General features: G+C 32.9%; 1 protein-coding gene across 7 annotated transcripts in view; it reads left to right on the forward strand.

Annotated features, from left to right (window-relative positions):
* The window catches only part of LOC135131977 (stress-activated protein kinase JNK), a 40,815-nt gene that overhangs the window by 20,343 nt on the left and 4,591 nt on the right, over positions 1-15,881 (forward strand). For 5 of the 7 annotated variants that reach the window (XM_064059863.1, XM_064059866.1, XM_064059867.1 and 2 more), the window contains exons 6-7: positions 8,963-9,246; positions 13,918-14,120. In XM_064059863.1, coding sequence (XP_063915933.1) covers positions 8,963-9,246; positions 13,918-14,115 — 482 coding nt within the window. In that variant the 3' untranslated portion in view covers positions 14,116-14,120. The remainder of the gene's footprint in view (positions 1-8,962; positions 9,247-13,917; positions 14,121-15,881) is intronic. The other 2 variants (XM_064059864.1, XM_064059870.1) reach the window with 1 other exon arrangement.

The following is a 15,881-nucleotide window of genomic DNA, read 5'->3' on the forward strand; positions in this document are numbered from 1 at the left end:
CTTCAGAAAATCTTGAAAATCTAGACACCTTAGTTTAATACCTAAAAACCCAAGAGGTTATAGTGTCCAAAGAATCTATAGACTCTAAAGAGATCAATGATTATAGCCAGTTTAGGGTATGTAGAAACCCTACAAAACATAGAGCCTAGAGATGTTAGAAACCCTAATAAGGCCTAGAAAGATAGAAGTATCTACAGAGTATATAATTTAGAAAGCTTACAGTAGCTAGAGATCCCAAAAAAATCTGTAAAATCTAGCAGAGTCTAGAGTCTGCAGAGTTTGCTAATTTTATTCGTGGCAGTTTTTATTGAAATTTTTGCTATTATTTTATGGTAATATTTTTCTGTCATTATGACTAAAAACACTCTTCTTTTTTTATTGTGCCGTCATTAAAAGAAAAGAGATTGTTATTTATTCCTGATGGCGGAAAAATATTACCACTAATCAATCTAAGCAATTTAGGGCTTGTAAAATCTAGAGAAAACTTGGAGAATCTCCGGAGTTTGGAGAGCCCTTAGAGCGTTTAGAATCTAGAGAATCTAGAAGTTTTAAAACATCTTGGTTTAGCGCTTAGAAACTCTAGACGGTGTAGGGTGTAGGTAGAGAATCTATAGAGTCTAAAGAGCCTCCTTATTTTAGAAAATTTTAGATATCTAGAAATCCTACAAAACCTATTAAGCCTAGATAGTTTAAAAACTTCAAAAAGCCTAGGGAGCCGGGAATATCTGCCAGAGTTTAGTGTCTAGAAGAAACTATAAACCACCTAGAGAATCTAGATAATTTAAATTGTCTAAAATCTAAACGTTTTGTAGAGCTTACAATAGCTAGAGAGTCCGGAAAATCTATAAAATATAGTCTAAAATTTAGAGATCTTAGGGAATGTCGGGGCTCTAGAAAATCTAGATAATATAGGCAATTTAGGGATTGGAGAATCTAGAGAGGATTTACGGAACCTAGGGTGTTTAGAGAGCCTTCGGAGCATAGAGTATCTAGAGCATCTAGAAAATTTAGAAAATCTAGAGACTCTCGACACCTTACTATAGCGTTTAGAGGGTATAGAATACAGAGAGTTTGTAGAGTCTAGAGGGATCCCCGGTTATAGATAATCTACGGTATCTACGAAACCTACAACACAGAGAGCTTAGAGAGTCTATAAACCTTAAAGAGTTTAGAGAACCAGAAATATCTACAGGATATCGCGTCTGTAAACTACGGACAGTCCGAAGAATCTAGGTGATTAATGGTCTAGAATCAAAACACTTTAGAGAGCTTACAGTAACTAGAAGATTAAAAAAATCTATAAAATGTAGTAAATCTAGAGTTTAGAAATCTTGGAAAATAGGGGGACTCTAGAAAAGCTAAGTAATATAGGCAGTTTGGGGATTGATCTAGAGAGGATTTAGAGAGCCTTCAAAGCATAGACAGCCTAGAGAATCCAGATACTTTAAAAAATCTAGATACTCTAGACACCTTGGCATGGCGTTTAAAAGCTATAATCAGTCTGAAAAATCTAGACACTTTAAATGGTCCAGAATTAAAACATTTTACGCAACTTGCAGTAACTACGCCCAAAAATCTATAAAATTTTGCAAGTCTTGAGAAACTGGGGACTCTGGAGAACCTAGATAGATAATCTGGACAATTTAGGGAATGGAGAATCTAGAGGGAATTTACAGAGTTCAGAGAGTCTTCAAAGCATAGATAATTTGGAAAATCTAGAAACTTTAGAAAATCTATGTAATCTAGAAATCCTAGAGGCTATAGAATGCAGAGTATAGAGAACCTTGTGATTATAGACATCCGAGATTGTCTATAATCACTAAGTTCTATATATACTATAGGACTACAGTCGCTAGAAAGTCAAGAAAAGGTATAAATCTTAGAGAATATCGAGACTTCAGAGAACCTAGATAATCTATTTCTAATTTTATTCGCGATAGAATCTAGAGCGAATTTAGAGAATTTCCGGAGTTTAGAGCCTAAAGAATCTAGAAACTTTAGAACATCTAGAGGATCTAGATTCCTTAGATTAGTGCCTAATAACTCTAGACGGTATAGAGTCTAGAGAATTTAGGAACCTTGGAAAGCCTAAAGAATCCAGAAAATCTATAAATTTAGAGATCTTAGTAAATATGGAGATTCTAGAGAACCTAGACGGTCTAGGTAATTTAAGGATTGGAGATTCTAGAGAACATTTTGACCATCGACGAAGTTTAGAAGAGCTCCACAGAATACAGAATCTAGAAACTTCAGAAAATCTTGAGAATATAGACACCTTAGTTTAATACCTATTAAAAACCCAAGAAGTTATAGAGTCCAAAGAATCCATAGACTCTAGAGTGTTTATAGACGATCTAGGATATGTACAAAGTCTATAAAACATATAGAGCCTAGAGAGTTTAGAAATCTTAAAGAGCCTAAAGCGCCTGAAACATCTGCAGAGTATATTGTCTAGAAACTATAGACAACCTAGAGAATCCAGTAATTCTATGAAATGTAGCAAGTCTGAAGAATATGTTGAGAGTAGAGAACCCAGATAATCTAAGCAATTTAGGGACTGAAGATTCTAGAGAAATTTTTGAGCATTTACGGAGTTTGGAAGGCGCACAGAGCATCTAGCTTCTAGCAGAGGATTTAGAAACCCAAAAGATTGTAAAGTCCAGGGTGACCACTAATTCTAGATAATTTAGGGTATCTAGAAACCGAACAAAACATATAGAACCTAGAGATGTTGAAACCTTAAAGGGCCTAGAAAGCCTGAAATATCTAAGTGTAAAAACTACAAACAGATTAGAGAAGTTGGACAGTTTAAATCGTCTGAAATCTAAAGAATTTAAGGAGCTTACAGTAGCTAGAAAAAAAACTAAAAAATCTAGCAATTATAGAGATCTTAGAAAATTTGGAGGCTGTAAAGAACCTAGACAGTGTAGATAATTTAGAAATTGGAGAATCTACATAGAGAGAATTTAGAGATCTAGAGACGTTAGTTTAAGGCTAGAAACCCGAGAGCTATGGAGTCCAGAGAGCCTCGTAATTCTATAAAATCTTAGGTATCTAGAAACCCTACAAAACATAGAGCCTAGAGCGTTTATGAACTTTAAAAAGCCTTGAGAGCCTGGAATGTGTACAGAGCAGTGTCTAGAAACTAGACAGCCTAGAGAATCTAGATAATTTAAATTGTCTAGAACATACTTTGTATAGAGTTACAGTAGTTAGAGTCAAGAAAGTTTATAAAATCTAGCAAGTCTAGAATTTTGAGATCTTACAGAATTTAGAAACTCTACAGAATCTAGATATTCTAGGTAATTTAGGAATTGGAGATTCTAAAGAAAATTTTGGGAGCATCTACAGAGTTTGGAAGGCTTCCAAGGCAATCTAGAAAATTTAATCTTGAGAATACCTAAAAATCCAATAGGTTACAGAATCCACAGAATCTACACAGTTTCGAAGGACCACTGATTGCAGACAATCTAGAGTATCTAGAAACCCTACAAAACTAGAATCTAGAGATGTCGCAAACCTTAAAGAGCCTACAGAGTATAATTTGTAGAAACTAGAGAGAGATTAGAAAGAGTAGACAATTTAAATTGTCTAAAATCAAAAGAATTTACAGAGATTACAGTAGCTAGAGGGGCAAGAAATTCCATAAAATCTAGCAAGTCTAAAATCTAGATGAATTTGGAGACTCCAGAAAACCTAGACAATCTAGAGAATCTGGACAACCTAGAGACACTTACAAAATCTAGATAAGGGTCGGATTTCATACACTCATATTGGTCAGCGAAAACTAGATCACAAATCAAAAAATCAAATATGTTGAGTAACTGAAATAGTTGTCAAGTTGAGTGAATTTTTGTAAACACTGTGAAGTATGCGTACAATAACTTTTTCGTATAATAATAAGAGTAACGCTTTTCAACGACTGTGTCAATAATACAATAGTAATACTACATAACGGCATGGATTAATAAAATATATGCATTTTTTGCGACGGTTTCTTTCATGATTTTTAAATTAAACAAATCGAACACTGTTAATCTGTCGGGAGTATAGTTGGTTGCCTACCTTATTTTACAATTTAATTTAGAATTAAGAAAGATGTGAACAGTAATAAAATAATGACTAATCTCACTATACAAAAGTAAGGGAATGAATTATTTAACAAAGCGTGAGAATTTTAGAAAGCACATAATTTTTTGCGCTTCATCTCGTTAAATGCGCTCAATGTGTGTGTTTTTCTTTTTTAGTAAAAAGTCCATATTTACTTTACAAATAACATAAAAGCGTTATAACTGCACAGGCGTGAAGTTTGTTGTGTAATTACGCGGATCGAAAACAATGTGTGGGCCCATGTGCAACGTAAAAACTTTATCCCAGCTCCACCATTTATTTGATCTTTTTTTTTTATTTTTTAATAAGAGAAAAAGATAATTGTGTTGTAATGTGAAGTCGGCCGTTTAATTTGTTCCACTCAAACAAAATACAACGTGGACGTAACATGACACTGTTTTAGCGCCGGAATTTTATTTTTGTAATTACAATAATTATTAATGATGATAAAAAATAATCGCCCTACTTTTCCATGACGAAATATTCTTTAAATAATCCATATCGATCGGGTCTAGCCATAATAATTAACTCACTTGTTGAAACAATGAACAAAAAAAGTACGTGAGTTATTTTTAGACCGGGTAGCAACAAGAAAGACTAATATTTAAATCATGAGGACAAATGAAACACAGAAATTCACTACAAAGCTTAAAATGTCAGGCCACCATGTGTGAATACGTACAAACAGTGGAGAAACAAAAAATTGTAGGTGCTGTTATTATTATTGATACCATCATCATTACAATGGTTACATTATGCCTAGTATCTGGCCGGAATACGTAATAATAGGTTAATAATGCAAAATCAATGCATTCTTGGCCACTTAGGCATCTAATCGAATATTAACATTATTGAAACTGAATTTCAAACAATATATAAATTAAATATTTGTTTATGAAGCAAAAACAATAAATTTATGTGTGCATTCCAAACAGGTTTTGCTTTGGAACTAAATTATTTTACTGCAATTAAAATAAGTAGAATTGTATGGCTTCAAAGCTGAATTTATTTAGGATGAAGCGTTATTTTAATATGGTAAACGACACACTAGAGACTAAAATTTGTTTGTCAGGGTACTCATAGTAAATAATAAAATAATAATAATAATAATCTAATTACTGTCGCTATTACGCAAAAATTCCGGTGAAGTTACGTGTTTTCCGGATTTTCCAAATTGCTCACAATATGAAGGGTTTCGACGGGCATCACCACATCCCGTAATTAATTACTTCCGTGTGGTTCTAGTAGTCTAGAATGTACAGACCTTAGAGAATATCGAATCTCTAGAGAACCATAGAGAATAATAGATAATGTATTTCTAATTTTATTGGTGGCAAAATCCAGAGAGAATTTAGAGAGTCTCCGAACTTTACAAAGCCTTCAGAGCGCATAGCATCTACAGAATCTAGAAACTTTAGAACATCTTCTAAGGAATGTAGATTCCTTAGTTTAGTGCCTAGAAACCCTAGAGGGTTTAGACTGAAAAATCAACAGTCCAGATAACCTCGTACAAAACAAATGGAGCCTAGAAATTTTAAGAACCTTAAAAAGCCTAGAGATCCTGGAATATCTGCAGAGTACAGTTTCAAGAATATAAACTTTTTATAGAGCTTACAGTAGCTAGGGATCCCATAAAATGTATAAAATCAAGCAAGTCCAGAATTTAGAGATCTCAGAGAATATGGAGACTCCAGAGAACAAGCTAAACAGTCTAGGTAATTTAAGGATTGGAGATTCTAGAGCAAATTTTGAGCATCCACGAAGTTTAGTAAACCTCCAGAGAATAAAAAATCTAGAAAAATTAGAAAATTTTGAATATCTAGACGCCTTAGTTTAATAGCTCAAAACCCAAGAGGTTATCCAGAGAATCTACAAAGTCTAGAGCGACAATGATTATAGAAAGTCTGCGATATGTAGAAACTCTACAAAACATATAGAGCCTAGAGATGTTAGAAACCCTAGAGAGCCTAGAAAGTCCGACATATCCACAGAGTTTATTGTGTAGAAACTATACACAGATTAAAAAATCTAGTCTGGAATCTAAAGAATTTAAAGAGCTAGCGATCGCAGAAAATCTATAAAATCTAGCAGTCTAGAGTTTACAGACCTTAAAGAATATCGAATCTTTAGAGAACCATAGATAATAATAATAGATAATGTATTTCTAATTTTAATGGTGGCAAAATCCAAAGAGAATTTAAGAGAGTCTCCGAGCACATAGAATCTAGAGAATCTAGAAACTTTAGAACATCTTCTAAAGAATGTAATTCCTTAGTTTAGTGCCTAGAAACCTTAGAGGGTATAAACTGAAAAATCAACAGTCCAGAGAACCTCCTACAAAACAAAAAGAGCCTAGAAAGTTTAAGAACCTTAAAAAGCCTAGGGGGCCTTGAATATCTACAGAGTAAAGCGTCAAGAATATAAACTTTTTGTAGAGCTAATAGTAGCTAGGGAGCCCATAAAATCTATAAAATCAAGCAGGTCCAGAATTTAGAGATCTCAGAGAATATGGAGACTCCAGAGAACAACTTAGACAGTCTAGGTAATTTAGTACTTAGTAAGATAAGACTGATTTTCCCGACATACCTACTAAGAAAATAAAGGGCGGATGGGCGGGGCTAGTATTTGCTAAGGTGAGTCTGATTTTCCCAAATGACATACCCTATAAGATGATGGGGGGTAGGCTAGGACTTGCCAAGATAAGACTGATTGTGGCCAATGACATACTCTCGAAGAAAATAAAGGGTGGGTGGGCGGGGCTAGTATTTGTATTTGCTAAGTTATAGCTGATTTGGAAAATGACTTATTCTCTAAGAAAAAAAAAGGACGGGTGGGCGGGGCTAGCACTTGCCAAGACAAGACTGTGTTTGGCAAATCACATACTCTCTAAGAAAATAAAGGGCGGGTGGGCGGGGCTAGTACGTGCCAAGATAAGACTGATTTCGGCAAATGACGTACTCTAAGAAAATAAAGGACGGGTGGGCGGGCCTAGTATTTGCTAAGGTAAGTCTGATTTGGCAAATGACTTGTTCTCTAAGAAAAAAAGGGCGGGGCTAGTACATGCCAAGACAAGACTGTTTTTGGCAAATGACATACTCTCTAAGAAAATAATGGGCGGGTGGGCGGGCCTAGTACTTGCTAAGATAAGATTGGTTTTGGCAAATGACATACCCTCTAAGATAATAAGGGAGTGGGGAGGGGGGAGGCTAGTACTTGCCAAGATAAGACTGATTTTGTCAAATGACATATTCTCTAAGAAAATAAAGGGCGGGTGGGCGGGCCTAGTATTTGCTAAGATAAATCTGATTTGGCAAATGACTTATTCTCTAAGAAAAAAAGGGCGGGTGGACGGGGCTAGCACTTGCTAAGACAAGACTGTTTTTGGCAAATGACATACTCTCTAAGAAAATAAAGGGCGGGTGGGCGGTTCTAGTACTTGCCAAGATAAGACTGATTTTGGCAAATGACCTACCCTTTCCTGACACTTTCCATGTGATGCGTTGTGATCGTAATCTACCAGTTCACGAGAGATGGTAGTGCGTAAGTATTATTAATACTTACTAGTGGCCTAAATCAGTCTTATCTTAACATGTACCAGCCCTGCATACCCGCCCTTTATTTTATTAGAGAGTAGGTCATTTAACAAATTCAGTCTTATCGTTACAGATACTAGCCCCACCCACCCACCCTTTAATTTATTAGAAAATATGTCATTTGCCAAATCAGTCGTGTCTTAGGAAGTATTAGCCCCGCCCACCCGCCCTCTATTTTCATACAGGGTATATCATTGGCCAAAATCAGTCTTATCTTTACAAATACAAGCCCCACCCGGCGGCCCTTTTTTTCTTAGAGAATAGGTAATTTGCCAAAATCAGTCTTATCTCAGTAACTACCACTCCGTCCAACTAACCTTTATTTTCTTAGAGAGTGGCTCATTTAACAAAATCAGTTTTATCTTAGCAAGTATTAGCCCCGTCCACTCGCCCTTTATTTTCCTAGCGAGTAGATTTTTTGCCAAAATCAGTCGTATCTTAACAAGTCCTAGTCCCGCCCACCCGCCCTTTATTTTCTTAGAAGGATGTTATTTGGCAAAATCAATCATATCTTAACAAGTACTAGCGAAACTCGAATTGATTTAACGCCAGAGTTTCCTCCAATATTTTAAATAACATAATTTGAAAAGAAGATTTCGCATATAAACAAAATGCAAAATATAAGAGGTTATCTAGAGAATCTACAGAGTCTAGAGAGACCACTGATTATAGAAAGTCTAGGGTATGTAGAAACTATACAAATTTAAAAGCTAGTATGGAATCTAAAGAATTTTAAAATTTTGAGAATTTACAGTAGCTAGAGATCCCAGAAAATACATAAAATCTAGCAAAATCTAGAGTCTACAGATCTTAGAGTATATCGAGTCTCTAGAGAACAAATATGTAGTTTTCTCTCACACTACAGACTCAAATTTGTTTGTGAGGGTACTCATAATAAATAATAAAATAATAATAATCTAATTACTGTCCCTATTACGAAAAAATTCCGATGAAGCTACGTGTTTTCCGGATTTTCCAGATTGCTCACAATATGAAGGGTTTTGACGGTCGTCACCACATCCCGTAATTAATTACTTGCGTGCGGTCCAATGCCCGAAAGTCATCATTAATAACCAAAACCATGATTTCTAGCTTCGTCGTTACCTCCCCAAGATAATCCCATTTTAGCAGATACAAAAAATAACGTTCTGAGAATACTTATTTACTTGGTTTTAACAGAACATTCCGTTGATTGTATAAGATGTCAGAATTAAAAAAAAAACGTAAAATATACAGGTGTCATGTAATCCTGTTCACAGAGCAACTCGGCACGCCGTCGCAGCAGTTCATGGTCCGACTCCAGCCCACCGTACGCAACTACGTGGAAAACCGGCCCCGTTACACCGGCTTCCCGTTCGACAAACTCTTCCCTGACGTGCTGTTCCCTTCGGACAGCAACGAGCACAATCGGCTTAAGGCCAGCCAAGCGAGAGACTTGCTATCGAGGATGCTGGTGATCGACCCGGAGCGGAGGATATCGGTCGACGACGCCCTCCTACATCCGTACATCAACGTGTGGTACGACGAGCAGGAAGTGAATGCGGTAAGCTGGCGAAACCTTTGTGAATTAATGATGAAGTGTTTGCGGAAAAGTTGCGAACCGAAAAGTTTCGAAGACATTTCACAGACATTTCCTGGCGTGTTGGAAAAGTTGCGAAAAGTACTGACCTTTTGCATACTTATGAATAGTGAAGGGAAGTCGAGTGGGTTTTAGGCTGTATAAAAAAAAAGATACAGTCGGACTTCGGCGAGGTGGACTGGAATTGCCAGATTGTGGGAAAACAATGCAATATGGAATTTTGGTTTTTTCATACAGGGTTGTTCACCAGAAGTTCCACTGTAAAAAAATCAGAATGCAACCAATAATACAATTGCGTAAAAAGAACTGGTCAAACACTCACTATATATTTAATCTTTTCATTGTTTAAATATAACTATTTTGCATAAATTCTGCCAAAATGTCAATTTTAACATGGCAATATTTGAGATTACGTCAGTATTATTACAATAAAACATACAGTTTCCGACAAAAATTTCAAACATCACTTTTCTGTCATGTCAAAAATTTTAATGTAGTCTATGCTTTATTGTCATTATTTCGGACAGCTGGAATGGCAAAATTCCAGCTTACGCTACAGCTACATTCATGTAAGTGTTAAATGTAAAAGTTAAAAATGACTGTCAAATATTAAGGTTAGAAACATCTAAAGGTTGCTTTACACACGCTATCTGACGACTGAATGACATTGAGGTCTGAAATGTTTTGGCGGCAACTGTAGCTATATTCTACTTTTTTCAAAAATTTAGCTTTACCAAAAATATCGAGAAATCGAACGATCGAAAAATCGAGAAATTGATAAATCAAAAAATGTTTTAAATCGATTTCAAAAACCCAAATCGCAATCCGAAAGATCCAATCATCAAAAAATCACAAAATTAAAATAGAGAAATCTAAAAATCGAGGGCCCGAAAAATCCAAAGTTGAAAAATTCCAAAACTGGAAAGAAAAATTGAGAAATCAAAAAATTTTAAAAACCGAAAAATCTAAAGATGGAATAATCAGAACATCAAAAAATCGAAAAATTGAAAAACCCAGGAATTGAAAAATTCCTAAAATCGAAAAGTCCAAAATTAAAAAAATCAGAAAACTGAGGTGTCAAGAAATCGAATAAAAAATTGAAAAAATTAAAATAAAGAGTTTCAAAATTGAAAAAACTGAAATACATATAAAAATATTGAAGAACAGAAAAATCCGGAAATCGAAAAATCCAAAATTAAAAAAAAAATTGAGAAATTGAAAAACTGAAAAGTCGATAAAGTGAGAAATTGAAACTAAAAAAAATGAAAAACTGAAAGATCGAGAGGTTGAAAAAAAATCCAGACATCGAAAAATCGAAACATCCAGAAAGCTATAAAATATAAAATTAAAAGAATCTAAAATTTAAAAATCGGAAAATTATATAAAAAAAAATTAAGCTGAAAACTGAAGATTCTAAGAAAACTGAAAAATCGACAAATTGAATCAACAAAAATTGAAAAATTCCCAAAATTAAATTGTTGAAAAATTGACAAATCGAGAAAACTAAAAATCGAAAAATAGAAATAAAGATTTTCAAAATTTGAAAAATTGAAATACATGTAGAAAGATCAAAAAATCGTAAAACCGAACGCTAGAAATCCAAGATTAAAAGAAAAAGTTTATAAATCGGAAAGTTGAAAAATCGAGATATTGAAAAATTCCAAAACTGAAATGGCAAAAAATTGGGAAATCGAAAAATTGAAAAACTGAAACATCGAGAAATTCAAACATCAACAGATGGCAAAATCGAAAAGTCGAAAAATTAAGAATTAAAAAATTGAAAAATCGAGACATCAGAAAACTATAAAATATAAAATTGAAAAAACTGAAAAATGAAAAAAAATCGAAAATTTAAAAATCAAAAAATTTGAAAAAGGGAAAACTGAAAAATTGGAAAATTGAAGACTCGAAAAAAATTGAAAAACTGGACCATCGAGAAGTCGAAATTACCCAAAATCGCAAGAATTAAAAAATTGAAAAATTCAGTTATCAAAATCGCGATAAGTCGAGAAACCGAAAAATCGAAAGTTTTAAAAATCTAAAAATTAAAAAATACAAATATCGAAAAAAAAATCCAGACACCTGGAAATCAAAAAATATAAAATTTAAGAAATTGAAGAATTAAAATATCGCAAAATTCAGGAATCGATAAATGGAAATATGTATCAAGAAATTGTAAAATCGGAAAATTGAAGAATCGAGACATTAAAAAATCTAAAAATGAAAATATCTAATACTTGAAAAATCCAGAAATTGAAAAATCCCCAAAATTGAACTGTTGAAAAATTGAGAAATCGGAAGCTTGGAAAATCCAGAAAGTTAAAAATGGAAAAGTCGAAACATTTTAAAAGTCTAAATACCGAAAAAAGAAAAATCAAAAATTAAAAAAAATGGAAAAAATTGATAAATTGAAAAGTTGAGAAATCGAGAAAAATTGTAAAATTCCAAAACTGAAATAACGAAAAATTGAGAAATCGAAATAGTCCAATTCGAAAAATTAAGAACTGAACAATTGAAAAATTTTAATTTAAAAAACAATTGAAAAATAGAAATGTATAACTAAAAAATTGTAAAATCGAGACATCCAGAAATCGAAAAATTGAAAAACCGAATCATCAAAAATTCGAAAACCAAATTCACCAACAATAGGGAAATCGAAAAATTGGAAATTCAAATAGCCGAAAGTCGAAAAATCCAGAGGTTGAGACAACAAAAATTGAAAAACTGAAACAAGGAGAAATCGAAATAGCCAAAAATCGAACACTTGAAAAATTGAAAAATTGAACATTTGATTGAAAAATTAAAATATCGAAATCTCTGTAAATCGAAAAATCCAGACATTAAAATTGAAAAGCTGAAAAATTGATAAATTAAGGAATTGAAGAATGGAAAAACTGAAAAATTCCAAAATTAAAATAACGAAAAATTAGGAAATCGAAAAGCCAAAAGTTGAAAAACTGAAACATCGAAAAATTGAAACAACAAAAATTTTAAAATCAAAAATTAAGAAATAGAAATATCGAACAATGAATAATCGGGACATCTAGAGATCAAAAATAAAAAAAAATAAAATATCGAAAAATTGATAAATTGGAAAATTGAAGATTAGGAAAAACTGAAAAATGGAGAAATTGAAAAATTCCAAAACTGAAACATTGAAAAATCGAAATTACCCAAAATCGAAAAGTTAAGAATCGAAAAATTGAAAAATATAAATATCGAAGAACTGAAAAATCAAAAAATCGAGACATCTAGGAATAAAAAAATATGATATTTTAACAATTGAAAAAAAAAATCAAAAAATCCGTGTTTTAAAAAAACGAAAAATTGAGAAATCGAAAATTAAAAAATCGCAACATCGAAAAATTGAAAATTCGAAAAACCAAGAAATCCAAACAAAAATTGAGTCCAAAAGTACGAATTGAAAAATTGAAAAATTTTACATTGAAAAAAAATTAAAAATTGAGACATTAAAACATCGCAAAGCTGAAAAATTGATGCATTAAAAAATAGGGAAATCGAAAAGCCAAAAGTTGAAAAATTGAAAAACCGAGAAATTGAAACAAAAATTTAAAAATCGAAAAATCGAGACATGTAGAAATTCAAAAAATATAAAATTTAAAAAATAGAAAAATTATTAAATCGAGAAGCTGAAAAATTGATAAATTGGAAAATTGAAGATTCGAAAAAACTGAAATTACAAAAAATTAGGAAATCGAAATAACAAAAATTGAAAAATTTACATTTACATAAAATATGAAATCTTGAAAAATCGAGAAATTCGAGAATCAAAATCGAAAAAGTAAAAAATAATATCGAAGAAGGAATCAACAAATATAAAATTTAAAAAATTGAGAAATCTATAAAATGAGAAATCGAATAATCCAAGTTTAAAAAAAAAAACGAAAAATTGAAAAATTGCAACATCGAAAAATTGAAAAACCAAGAAATCAAAACAACAGAAGTCGAAAAGTTACGAATTGAAAAATCGAGAAAAAGAAAAATAAAAAATCGTAGAATCGAAAAATTTAAAAAAAAACGAAATGCGGGAAAATCGACAGATCAGGAAATCGAGCATTGATGAACTGAAAAATCAAGAAATCAGAAGATCAAAAATTTTTAAAATTGGAAAATTAAGATATCGAAAATTGAGAAATTGAAAGATGGAAAAATCGTAAAACATCGGAAAATTGAGATTTTTTTTCCCCCTCCAAAGTCTCAATTTGTATGATCAAAAATTCAACACGGATTCGTAAACCACAAGTTCAGAACTGTTACTTTTTAACATTTAAATAACATTTATTCGACAAAATTGTAAGATGACATCATGAATTTCTGGGGAGAAGTGCGTTATGAAAATATCAAAAATGATTTTGCAATTTATTTCTGGTTACTTTTTGAACTTTTAAGTCCGGAACTTCTTGTAAATAAACACAAACAGCCAATTATTTATCCTTCAAAACGATAATCTGTAATGTTAAAGATCAAATAAGGTCCGGTCGCGAAAATATCCTCCACCACGCCCGCGTACCGCAGCGTCGACTTTTCGCAGCTTCTCCCATACTTCCATCGTCGTTCGTAAACTTTCCCCTTTGAGAATTTCCAAACTTAGTTATCCATTGTGAATAAACCTAGTGTCGTTCACGACAGCCCGCGCCCGGCCCCTACGACCACAGCGTCGACGAGCGCGAGCACACCGTCGAACAATGGAAAGAACTGATCTATCAGGAAGTCATGGAATACGAGAGTTCGCGCGGAAGAGGCGCTTCAAGTTCACAACCGAGTCCCGCATCAAATTCAATCGAGCCAAATGGGACGGATTCGATGCGGTAGAAAAGGTGAGTGGGCCGAGGAGGTTAGAGGTGGGCTAACAGGCCGTGTGAATCTCGGGGATGGGCCATTGTGGGTTGCTGGTAATAAGATGGAGGCCGATAAGGTTTATGGCGGTTTTCATGGTGGGAGATAAGCGGCTTTGCCGTGTTGAATTAAATGCAAGGAAGAATTCGATAGGTGGTATACGCAAACAGTACGTAACTTATATACTGTATAATCGAAAAAAAAAAACTATTAATGATAAAATATTGTAGGTCAAGTTGACTCTGAAACATCTGTCACTGCATTTTTAATTATGAATTTGAGGTTATGGTTGACATTTGTGACACTTGTGACAGATGACGCAGCGGCAAAATTCAAATTTTTTTTCAAATTAAATCCACGCCTAGGGGATATCCACTTTGGATTGGAATCTGAAACGATTTAAACACACTCGGGTGTGTCTGAGAGATCCACTATCACAGCACTTGGGGCTATAAAGCTCAGTTACCGAAATTTGACGAGGGAACTAATTACTAGTTAAGCGAATTTGACCGTTGAGTACCCGTCGGGCATCTGAAAGTTTGGAAGACGATTATCCGAATAATGCACGTGTGATAATAGCTGAAATGTGTAGATTTTAAATTGTTCTGGTTACTTACATTACAATGTATAAACCGTTTAGTATGTTTTTAGACAAAAGTGGGCCATGAACTTCACGTTGGATAAACTGGTAAGATTGACGTTCATTTGAGGCTGATTTGCCACATTTATTGTTATTTAGAAATCATATTATCGAGTTGCAAGATTTCTGACTTTTGTCATTAAATTTTAAAATGCGGAAAATATTTTTTTTCAGCAAAAAATTTCAATAAAAGTGTGCCATCTGCACACACTGAGTGCACATTGAGAAAAACTTATTTTGGCAAACTGGAAAAAACAAATTTGAAAAATCGGAAATTTGAAAACCCGAAATGTCGAAAAACCCTGAAATTGAAACAACGAGAACTTGAAACATCAAAAGATTGTGAAATCGAAATAGCCAAAAATCGAAAAATTAAGAATTGAAAAATTAAAATATCGAAATTTCGAGAAGTCGAAAAGCTGTTGAATTGAAAAACTGAAACATCGAAAAATTGAAAAATAGAAATATCGAAAAACGGAAAAATCGAGACATCCAGAAATCAAAAAATATGAAATATAAAAAATTGAAACGCTGTAAAATTGATAAATTGGCAAATTGAAGGATTGAAAAACGGAAAAATTGAAAAATTAAAAATTCGAAAAATCGAAAAACCAAGAAATCGGAGCAACAAAAATTGAGAAGTCGAAAAGATACGAATGGAAAAATTGAAAAATTTAACATTAAAAAAAATCGAAAAATTGGGAAATTGAACAACCGAAAAATCTAACACTTAAAAACTCGAAAAATTTATTACAAGCACATATTGAAGAACTGAAAAATAATCAAGAAATCAAAAGATCAGAAATTTTAAAAATTGAGAAGTTAAAATATCAAAAAAATGAAATATCTCAAAACTCCATGTCGAAAAATTGAATTGAAAAACTGAAACGTCCGAAAATTGAAACATCAAAAGATTGTGAAATCGAAAAATTAAGAATTGAAAAATCTGCAATTAAAAAAGTCGAAAAACTGAAAAATCGACACTTCCAAAAATCGGAGAGCTGAAAAATTGAGAAATTGAAAAATTTCAAAACTAAAATAACTGAAAATTCAAAAAATCGAGACTTTGGAATCAAAAAATACAAAATTTAAGAAATTGAAA

This window comes from Zophobas morio, unplaced genomic scaffold (assembly GCF_036711695.1).
Source record: "Zophobas morio isolate AGI-343-1 ecotype UQ-CSIRO unplaced genomic scaffold, CSIRO_AGI_Zmor_V1 ptg000021l, whole genome shotgun sequence".
Taxonomy (NCBI): Eukaryota; Metazoa; Arthropoda; class Insecta; order Coleoptera; family Tenebrionidae; genus Zophobas; species Zophobas morio.